At 35.2% G+C, this 23150-nt stretch overlaps 2 protein-coding genes across 6 annotated transcripts in view; both read left to right on the top strand.

Moving 5' to 3' along the window:
• slc38a3b (solute carrier family 38 member 3b) overlaps nt 1-9960 on the top strand; it is a 30870-nt gene extending 20910 nt beyond the window's left edge. For all 5 annotated transcript variants that reach the window (XM_065279569.2, XM_065279567.2, XM_065279570.2 and 2 more), the window contains 9 exons: nt 2122-2204; nt 2624-2682; nt 4097-4264; nt 4354-4433; nt 4779-4879; nt 5040-5164; nt 5275-5419; nt 6869-6972; nt 7453-9960. In XM_065279569.2, the coding sequence (XP_065135641.2) occupies nt 2122-2204; nt 2624-2682; nt 4097-4264; nt 4354-4433; nt 4779-4879; nt 5040-5164; nt 5275-5419; nt 6869-6972; nt 7453-7557 (970 nt within the window). In that variant the 3' untranslated portion in view covers nt 7558-9960. The remainder of the gene's footprint in view (nt 1-2121; nt 2205-2623; nt 2683-4096; nt 4265-4353; nt 4434-4778; nt 4880-5039; nt 5165-5274; nt 5420-6868; nt 6973-7452) is intronic.
• Nucleotides 9961-11068: 1108 nt separating this feature from the next.
• gnai2b (guanine nucleotide binding protein (G protein), alpha inhibiting activity polypeptide 2b) overlaps nt 11069-23150 on the top strand; it is a 47824-nt gene continuing 35742 nt past the window's right edge. The window contains exon 1 of the mRNA XM_065279571.2: nt 11069-11775. Coding sequence (XP_065135643.1) covers nt 11658-11775 — 118 coding nt within the window. The 5' untranslated portion in view covers nt 11069-11657. The remainder of the gene's footprint in view (nt 11776-23150) is intronic.

Genomic DNA, 23150 nt, shown 5'->3' on the forward strand with positions numbered 1-23150 from the left:
CTCGATGTCCCTGGCGGTCACGGGAAACACAAAGTACCAGCTCATAAATCATACGAGTCACAGACGTCTGCGTATTGGATGGGAGACTTGTGAGGAGTTGTGTGAATGTTTTCTGAGGCAACATAACTAAAGATCTTTAAATTGGTCTGGGTAGTATATTTCTGGGTTCCTGTTGCTATAATCTCACAGCAATTGTTACCATTATAGTTATACAACTTTGTACAATGAAACATCCCTTTTTTCTTTGCGTTACAATAATATGTGACCCTTGACCACAAAAACGTATAAGTTACACAGGTATATTTGTAGCAATAGCCAACAATACATTAACATTTTTTAATGCCAAAAATCATTATATTAAGTAAAGATCATGTTACGTGGATAAATTTTGTGTTTCCTACCATAAATAAATAAAAAATTTATTTATCATTAGTAATGTGTGTTGCTAACGACTTCATTTAAAGGCGATTTTCTCAATATTTAGATTTTTTGCTCCAAATATTGTCCTATCCTAACAAATCATAGATCAGTGCTTATTCAGCTTAAAAAAAATCAACCTATATGACTGGTTTTTTGGTCCAGGGTATTATTTGTAATTTTCTGCCACTGGGGTTCTCAGCATGCATTGCATTATGAATAAATTATATGGTTGGATAGGGTTGTTCAATTAATGGTTTTTGATTTTAAATTTTTGATAATTACAAAATTGAGGTACTACAATTATTGTGCAATTAAAATATAAATTGCTGGACCGATGTGTTTTTAAGACGCCACACACTTTGCAATGCACACTTAATAGAAAGATTAAAAAATGCATGTTCTCAAAGTCATTGAGTAATCGTATTAAAGAGGACATACCATAAAAATCTGACCTTTTTTAAGGTTAAGTGCTATATTTGGGTCCCTGGTGCTTCTATTAACTCTTTTCTTGCCATAGATGAGTTATCTCGTCAATTCAGAGAAAACATTTGCATAAAAAACTTTATTGTATTTTAATGTTAATCTGTAATACCGTGATTACCCACTAGATGGCGCACGTACCCAATTGATAAAAAACGAAAGCAAAAAAGTTATTTACTAATTTTAAACTCTGTGCATGTTTTGATTATCGCTCTGAATCTGATCTCTAACAAAAATTCTTCACAAAAATGCAATTATTTCAGCTTTTTCTAAAAAAAAATTTTTTTAAAGAAAATACCCATATTTAAGAGTTTTAAGCAGAGAAAAAAAATATAGATAGGATTAATTTTTTTCCAGTTTTGTTTGTTTGAAAGCAGAAGGTCTGTTCTTTCATTTGATATATTTGTATGTTTAAAAAATTTTGGAAGGCATTTTGTAACATTTTTTTATGAAAAATGCATTTTCAAAAAAAGGCGTGTGGGGAATGAGTTAACCTAGAAAATGTACAAAAAAAACAACAACTCAGTAACTTTCTTTTTGATAAACCATTCTGTGAAAAATAGGCCATTCAAATTTGGCTCCCCTTGTGATGTCAGAAGGGGATAATACCACTCCTTAATCTGCACTATTCAACCACGCCCTTTAGTGCAGAGATCAACTCATTCGCATTTTAAAGGACACAACCAAAACGGCACATTTTTGCTCACACCTACAAATTGGCAATTTTAACATGCTATAATAAATTATATATATGATATTTTGAGCTAAAACTTCACATGCGTACTCTGGGGACACGAAAGATTTATTTAACATCTAAAAAAGTCTTGTGAAATGCCCCCTTTAAATAACCGTGATTATAATTTTGCCCATAATCGAGCAGCCCTACGGTTGGATTTCTGTACTATAAGCTATCATTTTTACTGCTGTTTTGGTTTATTGCTCAATTTACTTTTGTGATACCAGCATGGCCTGGTGATCTTTAAAAGTAAATACGCTTCACATTACAACCAGCCAAAAGAGATGTAAAACTACAAACTGCACTTCATTGTGAGATAATCATGTAAACAATTGTACTATCACCAAAAATGATTGCATTCATTTCACAGTATGATTGTATATTGCAATAAATTGTTTTAAATGATTGCAATATAATATAGTATAACAGAAAATCTGGCAATGCATGTCACACATTATCTCACATCTCTCTCTCTCTTTCTCTAGTGAATGGTATCTTAATGGCAACTACCTGGTGGTACTTGTGACTATGGGTGTTATCCTGCCATTGGCTTTAATGAAACAGCTGGGTAAGTCCATCATTTTTCTTCATCCGTCTCTTTCAATCACCTCATCACCCCCAGATCAACTCGTGACCCAGTTTAACATACCGCTCGTATTACAGAGCATCGGTTCGGCCACCGCACATTCTGTCCTCATTTAAAGTTAGAAAACATTAGGTGTTGAATAAAACATTTATTTGCCAGTAAACCATACAGAGCATATTTACTTTTTGGGCACGATTTTCATCAGGCTGGCCTTGTCATGAGTTGAACATGAGTATTTTTGTCGGTTAGACAAAATAAGCTCTTTGAGATGAATGAAAACTTGATTGTCTTTATTTTTAAGCACGTAGTCGTGAGTAATGAGTCGTGTACGAACGTAAGCAGCGCGTTAAAGGACAATGCCACTGTCACGATGTATTGACGTGCTATATTTACTTTTTCAGGTTACCTTGGTTATACCAGCGGCTTCTCCCTCAGCTGTATGGTTTTCTTTCTCTCTGCTGTAAGTTAACATTAAATCATAATAGACCATATTTACTTGTTTTTTTGGTCTCATTGTGTGTAATTTATCAGTGCAAAAACATGTTTTTCTGCTAAATATAACTCGCACGACCTCTGTAATGACTTTCCTGTTCAGCTGATATCACCAAGGCTAAGGGGACCATTTATATTTATTCATTTAGCAAATGCTTTTATCCAAAATAAAAGTGTGTGTAGTAAAGGTTAACGTTAATAATAGTGATGACTGATGTGGCGGCTCAGTGGTCCCTGCTTTGAGCCCCGGCTGGGTCTGATGCCCTTTTTTGTGGAGTTTGCATAAACCTAAACAATCTTGACAAACTATATTTCGTTGGAGAGCTCCAAGGATGTAGTTTTCCTATTTCAAGCACGTCTGATGATAGGAATGATGTAGTGACAGTTTTTGTTACCCCCATAGGAATGCATATTAATTATTATTTATTCATAATGTTGACAAACTATGTATTATTGGAAAGCTCTAAGAATGTAGTTTTCATATTTAAAAACCTTTTTGCATTAATAAAATGCAGTGACAGTAATTTATTAATTTGTGACAAGAGTATGCAGCAAACCGTTGACACCTAGTGGCCGTTTTTGGTATAACCACTAAAAGTGTGACGCAAACCTAATTTTTTGTGATTTTAAATTGAAATTTGGTTCAGAACTACTTGATATTTATGGCTTAATTTTTACATCATTACTTTTTTAAATTAACATTTTTATAATTTTATTTATGAAATTCATATGTTGTTGCATTATTTTAAATTATTAAAATAAATGTAAACTGCTATAACTTTTTTAATTTAAAATTTTCTGTAAAAAACCCTAAAGTGTCTTCTTTAAAACAAGACCAAGATTAGGCTTCTAGACAGAGTTACATTAATTTGAATGAATGTTTCACCCCCCTACTCAAAGGGATTTGCACCAGTTAAAGGGTTAAAATCCTCACATGACCCTTTCCTTTTGTCTTTAATGCATGAATGTCTTTTAAACAGAATTTTCTTTGGCATAAATCAGTCTGCTTATTTCAAACAATCACCACCTGTGTAGTTTCACAGCCTGATGTAACAGTTCGCCCGCACACTTCTCTCAAAGGGGTACTGAAGAATAAATTATACCGCAAACATATCACTTTATATTATATCAACACGTATGATAAATGAAATAGTGACTCTGGTTTATAAAGTAGGTGAGAAATGAATGAGGTTTTTAATTGCACACATTCTATATTGTATATTAGAAAATGGATTGCTTCAATTTTAGATCGATGGATTGGTCGATGGTTGATTTTGGTTCAGTTTGTTCTTGGTCTGAAGGCCTTTATAGAGATGCTTTAGTTTTTTAAGCTTATTCATCCATATTTTTTAATCCATCCTATATCTTTTATTTGTTCGTAGGTCATCTATAAGAAGTTTCAGATTCTGTGCCCTTTTGAAGAGTTCACCGCCAATGGCACGCTGGCACATGCGCATTCAAACGTATCTGTCAGCCAAGCCCATAGCTACCACAATGGACATGAAATGGACTCTCACTGTAGCCCACAGATGTTCACTGTAAACTCACAGGTACAGTGCAATATCGACACAGTATTGCATTTAGACATAAATTATTGCATAATTGTACAACTATAAAATCACCATTGTTTGCTTTACAGACTGCGTATACCATCCCTATACTGGCATTCGCTTTTGTGTGCCACCCTGAGGTCCTGCCCATCTACACAGAGCTTCGCAAGTAAGTTTCTGTGAAATAAAGCGGGGAAAATAAGTATTTGACACATCAGCATTTTTAGCAGTAAGGGGTATTCTAAGTGGGCTATTTTCACCAGATGTAGCCATCAAGCCAAATATTGAATTCATACAAAGAAATCAAAACATTTAAGTATACAAGTTGAGTCATAATAAATAAAGTGAAATGACACAGGGATACGTATTGAACACACTTTATTTAATACTTACCCCTTACTGATAAAATGCTGATGTTTCAAATAATTATTTTCGCCGCTGTATAATAACTGCATTGGTAATGAATTTATTTTCAATAAATTCAAAAATTTTACATGGTTGTCTGTCCCTGTAGCCCGACTCAGAGGAAAATGCAGCACGTTTCCAACATTTCCATCCTGATCATGTACGTCATGTACTTCCTTGCCGCTCTCTTTGGCTACCTAACATTTTACAGTAAGTACTTAGATTTTCACCTGTAACTTGTACTTTACTTTCTAAGCACTATTGCTTGAACAGTTAAATGAGGAAAGTTCAGCTCTGAATACACATTTATGCCCAAATCCATAATGCTCAACGCAGCGAATTAAACTGACAAACCCTTATTTCATCGCAGGTAACGTTGAACCCGAACTTCTGCACACCTACAGCAGGATCGACCCGTATGATACTCTCATCCTTTGCGTGCGATTGGCTGTGCTCACTGCCGTGACCCTGACCGTGCCCATCGTTCTGTTTCCGGTGAGTATTACAAGATTTTTCCCTGTTAGAGTAATAATCATGTATGCTGTATTGATCTTCATTCATTCATCTTATGTTTTCCAGCATTAATCTGTTACTTCTTATTGAAGGTTCGAAGGGCCATCCAGGAGATGCTGTTTGCTAACAAAGCCTTCAACTGGATCCGACACGTGGCCATCGCGGTTATCATCCTGACTTTTATTAACATACTGGTTATCTTCGCTCCCAACATCCTGGGCATCTTTGGGGTCATCGGTGAGTCTGACAATCACTACAAACATAGTTTCGGTTATGGTTGGGAACATGACAAAAAAGGGGAAAACAAATAATGACGGTAGTGCTGGGCGATAATTTGGTAACAATAATTTTGTGATATAATTTTTGCCAATAATGACCGTTTGTATGTCATGTTCTGAATTAAAAATAATTAACTTTTTTCAGGAGCAAAAATCTGCCTTTAAATTTGACCGGAATTAAAGATTTATCATTTATCGTGATAATAATCGATATCAACCTTTAACAGAAAACATATTTTTTGTGATAATTTTTTTACTGTATTGCCCAGCCTTAAATGACGGTCATGCAAAATTGCAAAAACTGTTTTATTATTTGGGTTTTTTGTCACGAGTTGGTGTTGCATTCTCAGAATGGGTAAGAAACTCTCGGCGGCTGACTTTCATTTGTGACCGTTGCTTGTTTTATCAGGAAGGGTTGTGAAGTTAAATCAATATTTTTGTGTATTCAGTTACTGCTAAATAGAAGGTCAGTGGCAAGGTTTAAAAGCCCGAACTTAGAGAAGTCAGTTTAATGCCATTTTATTTTTATTAAGAGGGAAACAAAAGTTTTTTGCTCCGAAAGTACTTGCTAGACGATTATTTATTATAAGATTTCACAATTTTTTAAGTACAATCAAAAAGTCATTTAAACTTAAATTTTTTACATAACATCAACACATCAAAATGAAATATTTAAGTTATAGAAATTTAAACTTATTTAAGTTACAACAACTTGCCACTTAGGATTAAGGGATAGTTCACCAAAAAATGAAAATTCTGTCATCATTAACTCATCTTCACGTTTTATTTTGATGAACACAAAAGGAGATATTATGATGGTAAGCACACAGCTGATTGTATTCATTGACTACCATAGTAGGAAAACAAATATTATGGGAGTATTGTGCTAAATGATGAAGAAGATTTTTGATAAATGATGGTAAGCACACCGTTGATGGTACCCATTAAATTCCATTTTATTTGTTTTTCCCACAATGGAAGTCAATGGTTACAATCAGCTGTGTGCTTACCATCATTTATTAAAATATCTTCTTTTGTGTTTGTCAAAATAGAAAAAATGGTTTAAAAAACAACATGAGGACGAGAACATTATTTTTGGGTGAACTATCCCTTTAAGGCAGCAAAATATTTTTTACCGTGTAGGTGATTTAAAACAAAATTGGCATGAAATGTCTAAATATTTTTTCAAGAATTTCTCCCGTTCACCATTTTATCATTATTGTTATTTATCATTGGCTGTTATTGAAATCTGTACATTCTGTGTAACCGAAAGCATTACCCTTTTTTTATAAGAACCATTACGATAAGGCTGAAGCAGACTTCTTATTTTTACAGAGACAAGTTCTCGGATTATATTAAATTCAATTTATTAACTGATCTTCATTTGTTCCGTCCTTTATTTCTCCAGGTGCAACATCTGCTCCGTGCCTCATCTTCATCTTCCCCGCTGTCTTCTACATCCGTATCGTTCCCAAGGATAAAGAGCCGATGCGCTCAACCCCTAAAATCTTTGTAAGTTATGATTCATTACCACCTATAAATCCACAATAAAAGTATAGAGATAAAAGTACATTAAAGAACTGTTCTGCCGGCATCCATTTTTGGGGTGTACGTCTACTGTAATAAAGACAAGAGGTGTAAAATAGGGTAGAGATCCCTTGTTACTGGTTTTTTTTTGTAATCTATATTTTTCTTTCCCTCTTTATGTTTTGACATTACTCAAATATAAATATTTGAGCTTAACTCACTGAGCATAGTGATGTTAATTTTAAACAACAACTAAAGATTATGACCAGGGTTGCCAGGTATTTTAACAAAACTAGATCAATGCTCAATCAAAACTACGACTCAAAATATGCCTCTTTCCTACATAAAATACATACTTTACAGTCAGTGATCAGTATTATACACAATTTCTTCTTAGTAATTATTTAAAAATAGCTCAATTCAGGCAACACTGATTATGACCTAAAATGTTTATTTTTCTTTCAGGCTGCCTGTTTCGCTGGACTGGGCGTGTTGTTTATGATAATGAGTTGGAGCTTTATCATCATTGATTGGACAACAGGAAGCGGCAGTTCTCTGGGTGGCCACTAGGGGACAAAATCGGTCGAATGTGTGTTTGTGCCTTTGTACGAGAGTTAGTTAGTGCTGTTTTATACTAGATGATGGTTATTTTTTTATCCTTATTTTTCTTTTACGTCTTTTATGACACAGAAGGTGCTTTATACCAACATAACAATATCCAGTTTTTCATTGAGATAAAAGATTGTCAGGACTAAATGATCAGACTGTTTTTTAACCTCATAAGATTTTTAAGACCTAACAATCATTATCATCACTAATAATGCTGGGTTGTTTTAACCCATGGATGGGTAAAAGCTGGACAAACCCAAGTGCATTGTTAAAAGAAACCAGAAAATTTTCATATTTAACCCAACCATGCAACTACCTATGTTAATTGGTTTGTTAACCAAGTAAATGTGAAATTTGGTATTTTGTTTTTTGTTGTGATAAGTTCATCTTCTTTTATTCTGTACAAATGCGCTGTTTTGGCTCGAGTTGCTTGGCATCATTTTTATTAACCCTTTCTTTGATTTATCTACCGCAATCCCTTACACTTGACATGCCTGACTGCTTGTACTGTAGAAACATACAATCATCATCTAGAAGTGACTGCAAATACATTGTACAGTAGTGACGCGTATATTTATATATCAGATATTCATATCTTGATCTCTCGGTTACTTTGCCTATAGCGCAAGAAGATTGTAAATGTTTTGATTTATCTCTTATAATAGTTATTTAACAAAGATGGGTTGGTAGATAGTTTGCTCTGCTGGACAAGTTACAGGAGTTCAGTTTATCATACTTCACAAATTCACTGCGTGCCAAAGCGAAGATTTTTATAATGTATCTTTTATAAAGTATATATTCTGTTTTTCTTAAGAATGCATGGTAGAAATTGAATCCAAGGCGTGCCTTGATCACATTGAGATTTAAACAGTGAAAAACATATTTATTTAAATGTTTTAGATATATTTTGCAGTTCACTGGATGAGTATTAGTGTATGTTATGGTATTAATGTATACATCTAATGTCTTTTATCATTTTTGTCTATGAAAATCATGCTGGCCTACATCAACACAACTGTGGTCATTTACATACAATACAAAGTTACATTTGAACATTTATGAGGAAGCATTGCATATATTGTAACCATGTTTCACATTAAATAGATGTAATTTAACCTGTATCTGAAAAAAATGTGTTTTTGAAAAAAGATGCTCTCAGTATTAATATTAATATTATTATCTTTTGATAGGGGCTCTCAGTATCTCAAATGTTTTACATAAGTGCTGCATAACAACTTATCGTAACTAATTGTTTGCCGAATTAAAAATTTTGTTTACATCATATATGTGTGTGTACTGTGTATAATTATTATGTGTATATATAAATACACATGCTTGTATATATTGAAGAATGTGTATATACATTTTTATATTTTATAGATAAATATGAATACTTAACTTTTCTTAAAATTATACGTGCATGTGTGTATTTATACATACATAATACATAATTATTATACACCGTGCACACACATATAAACAAAAAATATTTTTCTGCAAGCAATTAGTTGTTATGCAGCCCTATTTTTATAGTATTGTACGCTGAGTATTTGTGTGCCCAGTTTTGGCTTTGGCAGCAGTGGTCCGCTACAAAAACTGCTGAAATGTGTAACACAGTGTTGGGGTACTATTAAATAAAGCTGTTTGTATGTTTGGTGCAGTGGTACGGTTTAATCATTATGATGTGTTCGTGGTCTGCGAAGGCTTGCCGTACAACACATTGTGTTCATTTTGAGGCAGCTATTGAGCAGCTGAGTTACACAAAAATACTGAAGTCAACATTCCTTTGCATTACATTTAAAAAAAACATCTCTTGTAGAAACGGACTACTTATCCACTACTTACTGTATTATTAGTATTGTCCTTGTTTCATTTTCCGTTGCTTAGTGTTCAGTACTGTATCTTTTAAACTTCTTGCTGGGTATATTGCATTTGCTTAAACCAAAGAATCATTAAGTTAAGTAAAAGCAAGGATTTGGAATATTATTAATTCTGTAATTAATTTGCTAAGTAATATAAAAAAGAAAGCTGATAAATTTTGTTTATGTTATTTTATCAAGTGTTGCTGTTTGTTATAGCGTTATTTAATCTGATATTCTTCCTTGTTTAATTCAATTATGCAACCCAATGTTCCAGCCATTAGATTTAAAATACTGTAAGTTTTTTCTTTTCTTTCAATGCATATGCATTATTTACATTTACAGTTCGACGTCTGTATAATTCGTATAGTTGGTTTTGCATAGATTATTTAGTTCATTCATATATAATGTATATAAATGTTAACTGCTTTTATCTGTAATTAATATTTAGCTTGTATAGTGTAAATAGCAGAACATTGACAATAAAACGCTGTTTTAAAAGCTGTATATGAGTTTGGGATTTTACTAGACAGCCCCAATTTATTATGACTACCAACAGATTATTTATGCATTTGGCACACTTTTATTCAAAGCGATTTAAAGTTCATTCAAGATATATATATATATATATATATATATATATATATATATATATATATATATATATATATATATATATATATTTATTTAATGAGTTTTGTGTATTTTGGTAATCAAACCTGTGGTCCTAGCTATAGGAAAAAAACGAACATCTAACACAGCGAACACTTGCACAATGATATTTTAAAATCACAATAATTCACCACAATGATTAAAGTTAAAGCGCTGAAGTAAACACTCATGTTTATTTATTTATCATAGAAAACACACCAGCAGTGCTTTCATAATGCTGTCATAGTTTTTTCCTAACACTTGAGGGCGATGCTTGTGCTTAAGGTCACCTGGGACTCCACATTTATTTTTCATTCACAAAATAGATTTTTTTTACAACAAATAAAAGTTTACTGTTATAGATTCGCTAAAACGAACAATCTTGTATAATACATTCAAAAATTTTGAAACTTTAGCCTAGTTTTATTCATTGACAAACTATATGCACCGAATTGTAATCGTTTGCTGATCATTGAGCACCTTAACTGGTTTATAATGAGTCGGTCAATAGAACCGGTGCATAAACGATTCTTTCGAACTGATTCTAAAACCTTGAGATTGATACAAGGATGTTTATTACTTTAACTGTGTCGTGGTGGTGAGACAGTATTTAAAACCCACGTGAGACCTACATAGACACATTACAAAGACACATTTGATGGTGCTGTGTACTATAGGCTATGTTTAAATAAAACAAACAAATAAATAAATAAATAAACGAACGAACAAGCTGCACGGTTTAGGTTTATGTAGAAATGTTAAGTGAGAAAGAAGTAAATAGTAATAAGGATTGTAAATAGTTAGAAAAGGAAAAAAGTTGTTTTCTTGAACGTATTCACTTACAACCGCACCGAATGAACCGAGTCGCTGAATGAATCAGAAATGCCGATGCCTGCGAGTTGTGAAAGAGAAGAAAACTACTGCATTTCCCACAATTCTCAAGCAGTTGTTCATAAGTGGGTGGGTGCTGCACCGCACGTCTTGGTTATTGCTCAGAACCGAGCAGCTGCCGCGTTACGCGCAACTCCAAACGCTCGTGTTGTGATTTTTTTGCATTCTGAATCGTTCCAAGCCCGAATCGAAATGCAGAACCTTTAGATTTTCAGACAGTCACGCGGAAAAAACACGAACGGTTGGCGTTTCTCAGTTTCTCACCAGTTGGATACAATTGTGACCACTTGCGTGCCAAGACACCCGACTGAACGCAAATGATTTTTTATTTGAGGAACTGTGTGCGGTAGATGAAAGGCGCGAACGACGCGCTGGCTATTTGATCTCAACGGAGGCGCTACAAGAACATCGATTAGGTGGAAAACTAAAGCAACTTTTTAATTGCGTCCGAACCAATCAACCTGGCGATTGATGGAGAGTCACAGGCCTGCGATTTTAACTCGAACCTTTTAAATATTTATATATTTTGCGCATTTATAACACGTTCGTTCGTCAGTGCGCTGTCTATACGATTCTGTGTTTTGGGACCCACCGAGCTGAAGTCACAATCCTTGGCGTATCGTGTGGAAAGCACAAGTTTGCGGTGCGCACGGTTCGATCATGGGGTGCACGGTGAGCGCGGAAGACAAGGCGGCCGCCGAGAGATCAAAGATGATCGACAAGAACCTGCGCGAAGATGGAGAGAAGGCGGCGCGGGAGGTGAAGCTGCTGCTGCTCGGTAAGTCACGGCACGTCATGTGCTTGTTTTCATTAGATCTAGGTCGCTTGCTCTGTTTACATTTCAACCTCTCCCCCGTCTATATCATTTTCCAGTTGAATGACCTTATAAAGATGTCAGTGTGATGCTGAGATTCAGTTTAAGTGATGGACAGACAGGACAGAGGCGCAGGCGCCAGCATCCGACCGATGCGCGTTTGGTCCCTTTCATTTGCTGCGTAAAATTCACAACATTTCAAGCATGATGATTAACAATGGTCTTAGACAATAATACAAAACAATACCTCATGGAGTACCATGTAGGTGTCCTAGAATATGGTGAACAGCCCGCACCGTATTATATATTTAACAATCATGGTTTTACAGATTACGTAACTTTTCTGTGCACATCTGCTTCGGTAAATAGCATAGTTATGTTTAATGATGTGGTTTCCATGGATACTGCATTGTCCTCCCTTAAGTTCACGTGCTGTCATACCAGACAGGGGTCATAATAAATAATGTCAGATCTTATTGTAGCTATAACTTATGTCAAGTGATTTGGCATTAAGCCAGGCACATACAGTATATGCATTCTTAGTTTAAATTCTGCAGGTTAACCACAGCTAAACAATAGTCTGCAGGTACTGTGGCTCTTGTGTGCTGTGAGAATCTGATAAGTACAGACTTAAACAAAAGACTTGGCCATTCAATTATACTTCATTAAAGCTGAGTGCTCCGCTGTAGTCAATCCATTTTCATTTCAGGAGGTTTATCGGTGGCAAACGAAAGCATGCTTGATTCGATAAATACATGAGGCGGAGAATCAGCATGGGCTGTTATCTACATCCCATAAATAAACTCCAGCTGCTTTACTGATCTTGAAGGAATAATTCACCATGTAAATTCTGTCTGTATTTGTCATGTCACTCCAAACCGAGAATTTTGAAGACTTTTCTTACAGCTTTTATACATACACTGTTCTTAGTGAGCATGCCAAAAGACGAAACAAAAACAAAAAATCTTCCCATGTGACTCAGATCATTTCCGTATTAACTCCACAGAAGATGTCATAGCGGTTTGGAATGACACGTGAATGAGTAAACAACGGCAGATATTTCGATTGTGGTGAACGGTTCAACACCATCACCACCAGTGCATAAACACACTTTCCACTTTTCCAGATGGAATTGAGATGGTACAAAACCTTTGATATGTTTTCTGGTCTGGTTAACATTATTGGTCTGGTTAGGAAAGGCATGGATGACCACACCATTCTCAGTAAGGAATGATGTTGAATATGCAAGTGGATTCTTTATTTACTTTTACAACCAATGTGTTGTCTAGGGAAGAAAATATATTATAAGCTTCCTGGAGCACCTGGTGTGATATTAAGTGTGAGAAATAATCAGTCAGAACCATTAAGATCAATGATATTGGACCCTCTTACTTTTTCTCTAATTTAGCGCAATTTCTGTTCACTTGTCAGAGCGCCGTCAGTCAAATCCATTCTGCGTCCGACTTCCACGCTGCTGCTTCCGTAAATCCATTCCACTTGGCTCATTTAGAGTCCATATAAATGAAACTTCACTTTGTGTTAAGGCAATACATTTTTTTTTTTTTTTTTTAATTAAAAGTCACCAGAATACAAGAAAATGGCATATACTCCATTTAATGTTTTGGACCCACCCACATTTTTTTCTGCTTCCGATGCCCATGCCATACGAGCTGCGTTTCCATTACCCTTCAAATTGACATTGCAAATTGAAAATACGGCCAATGGAAACGCGTCAATTTCGCAAACTCCCATTTGTCACAAAAATGTTTTTACACTAGCATGAGGTGGTTTTCAGGCAAATCAGAAAAGGTGTATTTTGCAAAACGCCAATGGAAACAGTTTATTGGCATTTTCAGGTCACCTAATCATTATTTGAAGGTGACGCGGTATGTACTAAAACCTACCAGAAACACCTCAATACATGTTTGGTCCCAAGTATAAGAGGCTTTCTCTTGCCAATAATGGATAACACTCCTACATCTCAATTGGTTTAAAATAATCTACTATTACCTTCAAGAAACAAACATACGTTGCTGCTTCTAAGTATAAGTGGCTTTCCTTGGCATTAATGTTTGGATAAAACTCTTACGTCTCCTTTGGTTAAAGATGACTTATCGCAACAGTTAAAACTATGTTTCAGTCGCATATCATCAGTTAATGGAAACACTGTCATTTCGCAATAGTCTTTTGTCAACATTAAAAAAAATGAAACGCTAAGTTTTGCGCAAATCTGTAATGCAAACAAAGCTACTGTCTAATCAGTCAGAGATTTTGTTTTAAAGTGCACCTATTTCATTGCTAAAAACAAAGTTATTTTGTGTATTTGGTGTAATACATTGTGTTTGCGTGTTTTATTGTTCAAAAACAACTTACATTTCCACATACCGTACATTTTTGTAATTGCAGATATCCCTCTCTTCCTAAAACGCACTGATTTTGTACAAAACTCATTGATCTGAAAAGCGCTGTGTCCCTGATTGGCCAGCTAATCTGTACGTTGTGATTGGTCCGAATACCTCTGATGTCAGGAGGAAATGTGACGCTCCTTACCATGTTTGAACGGTTCGGTCACAATGCAATGCTAACAGGAGTTAACTTGCAGGCCGAGTCCGAAGTGGGAGGAATTATGATAATGTCGGTCTTGTCTACATCACCAGGATGTAAACTGTTGCCTGCAATCCATAGTCCAAGAAAAAGATTGACATTTGAGACGATAACTCATGTCATCGTTTTTTTGGGGTTTGTACCTTTTGCATATTGTTAACAAGTACTAATGCTGAGTTTACACCAAACGCGTTTTGGGCGTCCAAATCGCGTCTACTGCGCGTGGTTTGCTGCTTGAACAATTTGGATGCATTCGCGCATGTAGAGCGGAGTAGATGCGCGGAAAAAGCAAGCATTTGACGCGCGTCAGAGGCAAACTCCGCTTCTTGTGGGAGGGGCAAGTGCTATGCGGTTGTCTGTTTGTAGGATGACTTATGTTGACTGTGCTTTTATTGAGAGAGTTACCAGTTTGTATTTGGTAACCTTACTATAGGGGGAAAAGAAACAGCGCGGGTCGATAAACGTCACGTGACGAAGTGAAGTGTGTATTTACAACTAACCAGGTTGCCCAAAGTCCTCACTGACACTCTTCCAAGCGAGGTCATTTTTATTCCTGTCTCCTCTATAGAAATAACAATTTGTGTCATATAACTCCGAGTGACTGCTTACAGACAATATCAAGCCTTGGTTGAGTGAGTGACTCCGGGCGGGGCTGCCACCACAGCAGCAGGCAGGCTCCTGATTGGTTAACGCGGCGCGAAATTCTGCCAAAGTTCAAATTTTTCAACTCGGGCGCGCGGAGCCTCTTCCGCGCCGCGGGACCTCCTGACGCGCGTCAACGCGTCTGCACATTGACTTAACATTGAAATCACTCGCGCTTCACGCCTCTACCGCGGTTGGTGTAAATGCAGCGTAATACACACTTAATAAACAACAAAGAAAATGTAAAATCGTAAATCGAACCATAGGTGCTCTTTAACTGAATGAGTGGTTAACTTCTATATGTAAATAAATAATATAATTTTGTGTCGTGTGCATGCATGTTTGGACATCGTGTGACATCACTAACTACTGACCTGGCATGCAAAATAGAGCGTTTTTACTAATTTTCATCATATTTCCATGTAAAGGGGGATCGCTTTGACAATGTTGTTGTATGTATGCAAAAATTAAAAAATCCAAAGGAAAAGCTTTTCTGTTTTCAGTACTTCATTGTTTTTAAATGCGCCCTTAGACTTTAAGCGTTGATACAAACAAACAGGTTAAGAGACCAATTTGATCATTGTGTTTGCTCAAACCCACACTTCGGTGCCACGGCAAGCTGCATGCACGGGTAGACCTACAAGCGATGTGATGTCATATCCTGTTAGCGCATCAGCGTGAGTGTTCTGATACTGACAGCTTTCAAGACAGATGCGACAGTGCCGCTCTCCACAGTACTCTTCACCATACAGAGAGTAAAGGAAGGAAATACACCAGGGGATTGGAGGCAGAGTTTAGATGTAATCAAAAAATTGGACAACCTCAGTTCAGCACTCATTTCCCCCAAGCGGCCTTTACCACGAGGAGCAAAAATATAATTGTTTAAATAAATACATCATGTCTAGAAAGTGTGTCTGCTACATTACTCACATTGCTTAGTGCTTACTCGTGTCTTTAATCAGAAATGAGACAAGCGTCGGCCGGCCCTGGCTGCTACAGTGTAAACTGGGCTTTCTGCACACCACAGCATTATGTAGCTTCCACTAATGACTTCATACTGTAAAGCTTGAAATGATCGATGACCACAGCAATGCTCCTCTGCTGTGTTATTTCCTGTAAATACTGTGCAGTTACTCGTCGATAGCTATTGTTTGTGGGCTCCTTGCCATCATATTTCATTTAGCACCTGCTTCTTTCTGTTAAGCGCATCATAAAATAACTTAGATGTTCGTAATACATCAGATTGAAATAGTTAGAATGTACAGACAGTAAAAAACAAGCAAAGCTGAAGGAATAGTATTTATTAGTAATCAATAGTGTTTGTGATTGTATGAAATATTGTTTGAAAGACTTTGCCAGTACCAGTAAGATAGTCTTTTCCAATACCAGTTAACTACAATAGTTTGAGTAGTTATTCACATTCATTTTTTTTTCAAACTACACAAACTTACCAACCTGAGATAAAAAATGATAATAAAAAGAAATACAGTTCTTTTATTATTATTATTGTTGTTGTTGTTGTTGTTGTTGTTGTTAGTATTATTCTTATTATAAGTATTAATAACAATACCTATTATTATTATTATTATTATTATTATTATTATTATTATTATTATCATTATCATCATCATCACTATCTATTATTATTATTGTTGTTGTTGTTGTTGTTGTTAGTATTATTATTAATAACAATACCTATTATTATTATTATTATTATTAATACATATTATTATTATTATTATTATTATTATTATTATCAGTATCTATTATTATTGTTGTTGTTGTTAGTATTATTATTAATAACAATACCTATTATTATTATTATTATTATTATTATTATTATTATTATTATTAGTATCTATTATTATTGTTGTTGTTGTTGGTATTATTAGTATTAATAACAATAAATATTATTATTATTATTATTATGTTATTACTAACAATAATTATATTAACATTGTTATTGTTTTTATATTGATAAAATGTAACATCAAGTATATGTTTGCTGTAAAAAAAAACCGGTAAGAACTTTCAAATTTAAGGTGGCATGTACCCCAATGAAAGCGCAGCGCTTTTCAAAAACGGCAGCAGGCATTTTGCTCAGCTCCTCAATGTCACTTTTCACTCGACCGTCCAATCACAGTGGAGGAGGGGCGGGGCAAATGCCACAACAACCATCTGGCTTATCATACAAACGACTGATAAACAGAACAAAGGTGGCATAGCAAACAAAGCCCACAGTTGGCATGCGCTTTGCCGTTTTCAGGAAAATCTCCTGAAAATGCCAAAAAAGATTTTCACAAATTTGTAATTTATTAATTTGGTTCTGTCTTTCCAAACTGTAACCGGAAGCTGTCAAGATCAATAAAAATATGATAAAAGACTAAAATTGAATTAGTTTCTATTATTTCTTTTTTATAGATAATAAAAATAAATATTTCATTTCAATGGGAGCTCTCAGTGAGTTAGTTAGAGCAATGGTTTTCAAACTGGGGGCCGTGAGATGGTGCCAGGGGGGCCCCAGTTTTATGACATTTTATGAAATACATTAATTTATCATAAATTCTGTGTAATTAAACCTAAAAAAATAAGGCTACTAACCAAAAGCACTACTTTTTTTGTATAATTTAATGTTTTTTTATTAAAATGTTAAGTTTTAGAACAGTTTTTTGTCACAAATTTTCTTTGGGGGGCCGCGAAGGAATGCACCGTACACAAGGGGGGCCAGACGCTGAAAAAGTTTACTGAGTTAGAGCACATCTTACATTACCTGGTTAACTATCAATGTATCTGTAAAAATCTGCCAGCATTTGACCTTGGAAATTTGCCAATGTTTACTGGCTCAAATCGAACAACTTTTTGAAGGACAGGTTATACAGGCACTTAAACAAGCTATATAAGGCAGTTAATACTGGTAAAATATGTCTAGGTATTTTGTTAAAGACAATCTAATGAATTGCTCTATTATTTTTCTTGCTTTGGATAAAAGTGTCTGCTAAATGCCTAGCGAGAGAAAACCAGTTATCTAAATAATATGATGACCCGTTTTAGATTAATTTGAAAGACACATGTGACTTAAACAAACAGAGATTTGTCTGCACATATTTCTGATATTACGAGGCCAGGGTGTGCCGGTATAAACAACAACTTGTATCATAAGCAGTTATCACAGTAATGGTATACATCATAATGTAGGTATTTTCCTTGTTTGGGTAAACGCCTGATAACCGTGTAGTCATATCTACTACAGTTTAATATAGGGCAAAATCTCACATGGTTTATAATATTGTAAGTCCCAGCCCTGATATCATGGTTTGAAACACACCTAAACCCAGTGAAGAATGTAGGTAGTAATTTGGTTAATATTTAATAAGTGTTAAAAATTAACTAATTCTATTCTCACAGTGTATGGCATTGGTAATCTTGTATTAAAACTGTATGAAATATATCAGACATATGGGCAGTTTGAGACTTGTCTGTCTGCGCCGGCGGCTCTCTATTTTCCAGATAAGTAGCCTATAGAGTAGGACTATAATAATGGTGTTTGGGAAACATTGTGTCATTGCCACGTTCCGGAAATCATTCCCGTCAGAGTTATTGACCTCGTGTGTCTGAACTGCTGTTTTTAGCCGCCCACCATCATGATACAGGTCTGGTGGTCATGGATACACCAGACTCTTATCTGCTGGTTTATTTTAAGAAATTCCCCAGGAAATTTCAGTCTTGGAAAGTCAACATGGACAATAGCCTCGTTCACACAGTAATCTCTGTAAATTACCATAAATAGATTTACCAGTAAATACAAAAAAGTGCTGTTCACACTGGAAGTGACGTTTCGTTGTTTTCCCAGTAAAATATCATTCACATATCAGAGAAAGAGGAAGTTACCTCTAAACTACGTCTTGAACAGTAATAATCTTTACAGGGTTCCCACGGGTCCTTGAAATCCTTAAAAGTAATGATGCACCGATGTAACTGCATAAAGAAATCCATTATATGTAAAAAATAAGTTAATGTCATTAATAAAATAAATGCTGAATAGCATAAACCACCTTTGAAGGTTGTCATGTTGTCTTATTATATTTGTTTTAGCTTAATTTGTGCCTCTCTTATTATGTTGGTCAGTTGAATGTTAATTAGATCCAATTCGTGTTCAGGTAAAAATAATTTGATGCAGAAATAAACTAGCTAATAGACCAACTGTATAGTATTGTATACAAGTGTTTAATATCGGTATCGGTATTAGGGATGGGCATAATTAATCGACGATCGATAATTGATTGTTAAGAATTTCGTCGATCACGTAATTTGTTATCAATTAATTGAATGCATTTTTTTTATCTAACTCCTGTTTCACAAATACTGCGTATGCAGTGCGTTTGCTTATGTGTGCGGCGAATCCGTCAAGCACCCGTTGCAGTGCGCTGCTGACCGCTTATTCTGCATATAAAACTCTCATGTGATTGACACTTTCTGTGAACACTTTTCCGCATAAACAATAGAACAAAGCATCATTTTTTTTCACAAAACAATATATTTTAGATATTATTTGACAGACTAGTAAATGTGGATTAAGGATGTTTAAAATCTCTAGCCTGGTGGTCAGGATCTGAATGGATCAAATCAGCAGTTTTGCAATGCTTTATTTATCTCCACATATATCATAAATAAAAATAAGCAGAGTAACTTTGCAAGTCTACCCTTCCACATTATATATTTCCTATGTATATGATTTCCAAATAATAAACGAGAGTATTCAACGACAAAAAGCATCTCATATGGAATTAAATCCTCACAATATTATTATTTCTCAAAACTTTATGACAAAAATAAGCAACTGTATGAATTCAAAGACGCACACATTACTCCGCATATATTTGAATATTATACAAAAGTATTCATATAACGGCACGTTTCATATGGCAAATAAATATCCTCACATTAACATAACAGCATAATGAAATGAATAAACAGACAATGAAACAGGATTGAAATATAAATTGTATTATTATTACCGGAAAAAAAGCAATATTGCTAAAATAATCTCTGAGGTAAATGCGTCAAAAACGCTGTTACCCGCACAAAAAGTCTAAATGAGCAATTAAAGTGAAAAAAGCATTATTAGGCCATGTCTCAAAACTTTATATGACAAAATATATTTAAAAGAAATGTATACTTACAGTTAATCAAAGATGCACACATTATTCCATATTACTCCCGTTTACTGTATGAGCACGTTTGTCTCTGGCCTCGCTCTGTAATGTAGTAGATTGACAGGTACGCATCTCCGTCTTTCAAACATATATAATTTTGTAATTACTACCTTAGGAAAATTAGCCATGATTTTATCATTGTGAAAATGTTTTTTTTTTTTTTTTTGCAGATTAGAACGATTTGTATTTCCGCAATTTTACAACAAATACCATGGTTATGGTATATTGTGGAGTTGGAGACCATAGTAAATTTGTGTCTACTGTTGTTTTACAACAAATAAAAACTAAAAGACTATGAACAATGGTGAATGGGGCTCACAAAACGCACGCTGTTTCACACATACTCTGTATGCGGAATAAGCCAAGTTAGCGCTGAGGTACCTGTGCATCCCGGTCAGTCTCCTCGGAGCGGGTGTTTTCGGCGGCGGCTGGACTGACGGTCACCATGGGTTGCGGTCGCGTCTGATCCCAAAACATGCTTTTATTTCTCAAAAAAAAATCAGTAGACTGGTGCAGAAGTTTTATGCCAGTTACTTAAGTTAGTTATTTTTCACAAGGCTTTAAGTAGCCTAATTTGTTATACCCTAATGTTAGGAAGGCTAATATCTTGCACTTTCTTCTGGCTTGAAAAATTTTGAGTTACATATTGACAAAACCTTTCAGATCTAAGTATTATGTGTTTTGTTTTGTTTTGTTTTGTTTAATTTAATGTTAAACATGAATCTGTTTTTTTTATTTATTTTGGAACTAATGAGGTCTCTGTTTAAGAACGCTGGCTCGCAGCTGCAGGTTCCGCTGCTTTAGAGCACCGCACATGCACGCACATATATGTTTGAAACATAGTTTAACTGTCTGCCACAAGTTGATCTTGTAATAAAGGTCTCATCGAGGAAAAACACGCTGTATATTTGTATTCATTGCATTTTTTAAGTATAAAAGTTAAATAACAAATTTTATTATAAAAATATTAATGATTAATCGATAGTCAATCGTTAATTCTCCCGACGATCGACAAAGAAAACTTCATCGAATGCCCATCCCTAATCGGTATCGGCCAGAAGTTGTCTGTTTAAATCTGTATCGGTATCGGCTCAAAAAATCCTATCGGTGCATCCCTACTTAAAAGTTTGTGAATCTGGGGAAAAAAATCAAGACCCTGGGAAGTTTTAAAAAATATACATACCTAGATACAGGTCATTGAAAGTGAATCTATTTTATGAAAAAAAAAATCCATATTATTCCCTGGCTGTGTAGTGTAGGATCATATCATAAAATTTCTAGACTTTTTAAAACTGTTGCTAAACTGTTCGCTTTAAATGCTTATCTTCTGTATGCGAATGTTGATTCATACCAAAATGCTTTTTTGCATAGTTGTGTTTTTTACACATGAAAACGTCTCGGGTTACGCATGTTGCTTTCTGAAAAGGGAACGAGACGCTGCATCTCCCTTGCCATACTTCCTGCATCACAGTAACGCCGTCTTTGACAATATTTCAGATAGCGATATACTTCCTGGCTCCTGTGTCCCCTATGTCTTTGTCGTTAAGCCTCACCATTGGTTGAATTTGATATAGACATTCAGACGCACTTACCCCTGGAGGCGTCCCCAAAGTGTCACCGCAGTGACGCAGCGCGAGTTCCCTCGAAAGGAAACTGTAACAATGTATCTTAAAAGGTAACACGATGTAACCTTGCTCTCATTTGAAATGTGTCCCCACATTTACTCCTTGAATCTGTTTAAAATAACTTTGGTGAAGAGATGTGGACTTTAACTTCAGGTGTGCTTCAGTGCGCATGTGGTGAAAAAACATCTGTAAACAGTGTTATGTAAACGCGTCATCTGTATCAAAATGTTATGATTGGCGCGAAGCTGTCAGCGGTTACTGTTGTTTGTTATGCAACAGAGAACACAGCACTAACTGGTAATCTTACAACCTCTCTTACTGGTAAATTTGCAGCACTGATTTATCAGAAAGGTTTTGTTTACACATGATCTGTTAACCAGTAAAGACGTAAGTGTGAAAGGACTATTGAGTGTTGAATCTCCAAACAACAGATGATTCAAGATGATTTTGTGACTCGTGTTTATGTTAAGCAAGAATCTTTACATTCCTTCCTTTGCCTAAACACGCATCACCTCTGGTGTGTAAATGCTTTTTGGATAATTACACAACCCTTTAGGGACAAAACTGATCAAATATTTCTTGTGGCTTGTCTTATGGCAGAGGAAAATGTTATTGCTCAGAGATTTCTCAGGAGATTTTAGTTGTGAACTTAGATACTTAATTTAAGTATCAATTTAGTCTCAGATGTTTCTCCTAAAATTGTTTTGATAACTTTGAAAGATTGCTGTGCCGTGAGGGGATATCGGGTATCAAGAGGGAACCAGCGGCAAACTGATATGTTATGTAGACAACAAATTTCACAGTTTAATGCACAGCTCGTGCGTGTACTATGGCATTTGGTCAGTAGGAAGTCCTTATCAATCTAAAATCTTAAACAGTTTGAGTCGTTTATAACGTGCATTTAAAAAGCAACACTCGTTAAACCAAATCATTTAAAATATTCTTTATTATCATGAAAATACCTGAAACAATTTGAAGAACAGTGATATAAATATTCCTGTAGACATTTCCTGGAATAGCATTCGTAATGCTACTCCTTCTGTGGCACAAAGGGAGTTTCTGCACAGGAGCGCCCCCTGGCGTTCGGATGTGCCTGGATTTCACCATAATTCATTCAAATTCATTCATTGAGAAAACGCACATTTGCACTGTTAAATCGTTACTAGTGATGGGCATTCGATAAAATTTTTTTAGTTGATCGTCTGGAGAATTAACGATCGACTATCGATTAATCATTAATATTTTTATCATAAAA

The sequence above is a fragment of the Paramisgurnus dabryanus genome, chromosome 7 (assembly GCF_030506205.2).
Source record: "Paramisgurnus dabryanus chromosome 7, PD_genome_1.1, whole genome shotgun sequence".
Lineage (NCBI taxonomy): Eukaryota > Metazoa > Chordata > Actinopteri > Cypriniformes > Cobitidae > Paramisgurnus > Paramisgurnus dabryanus.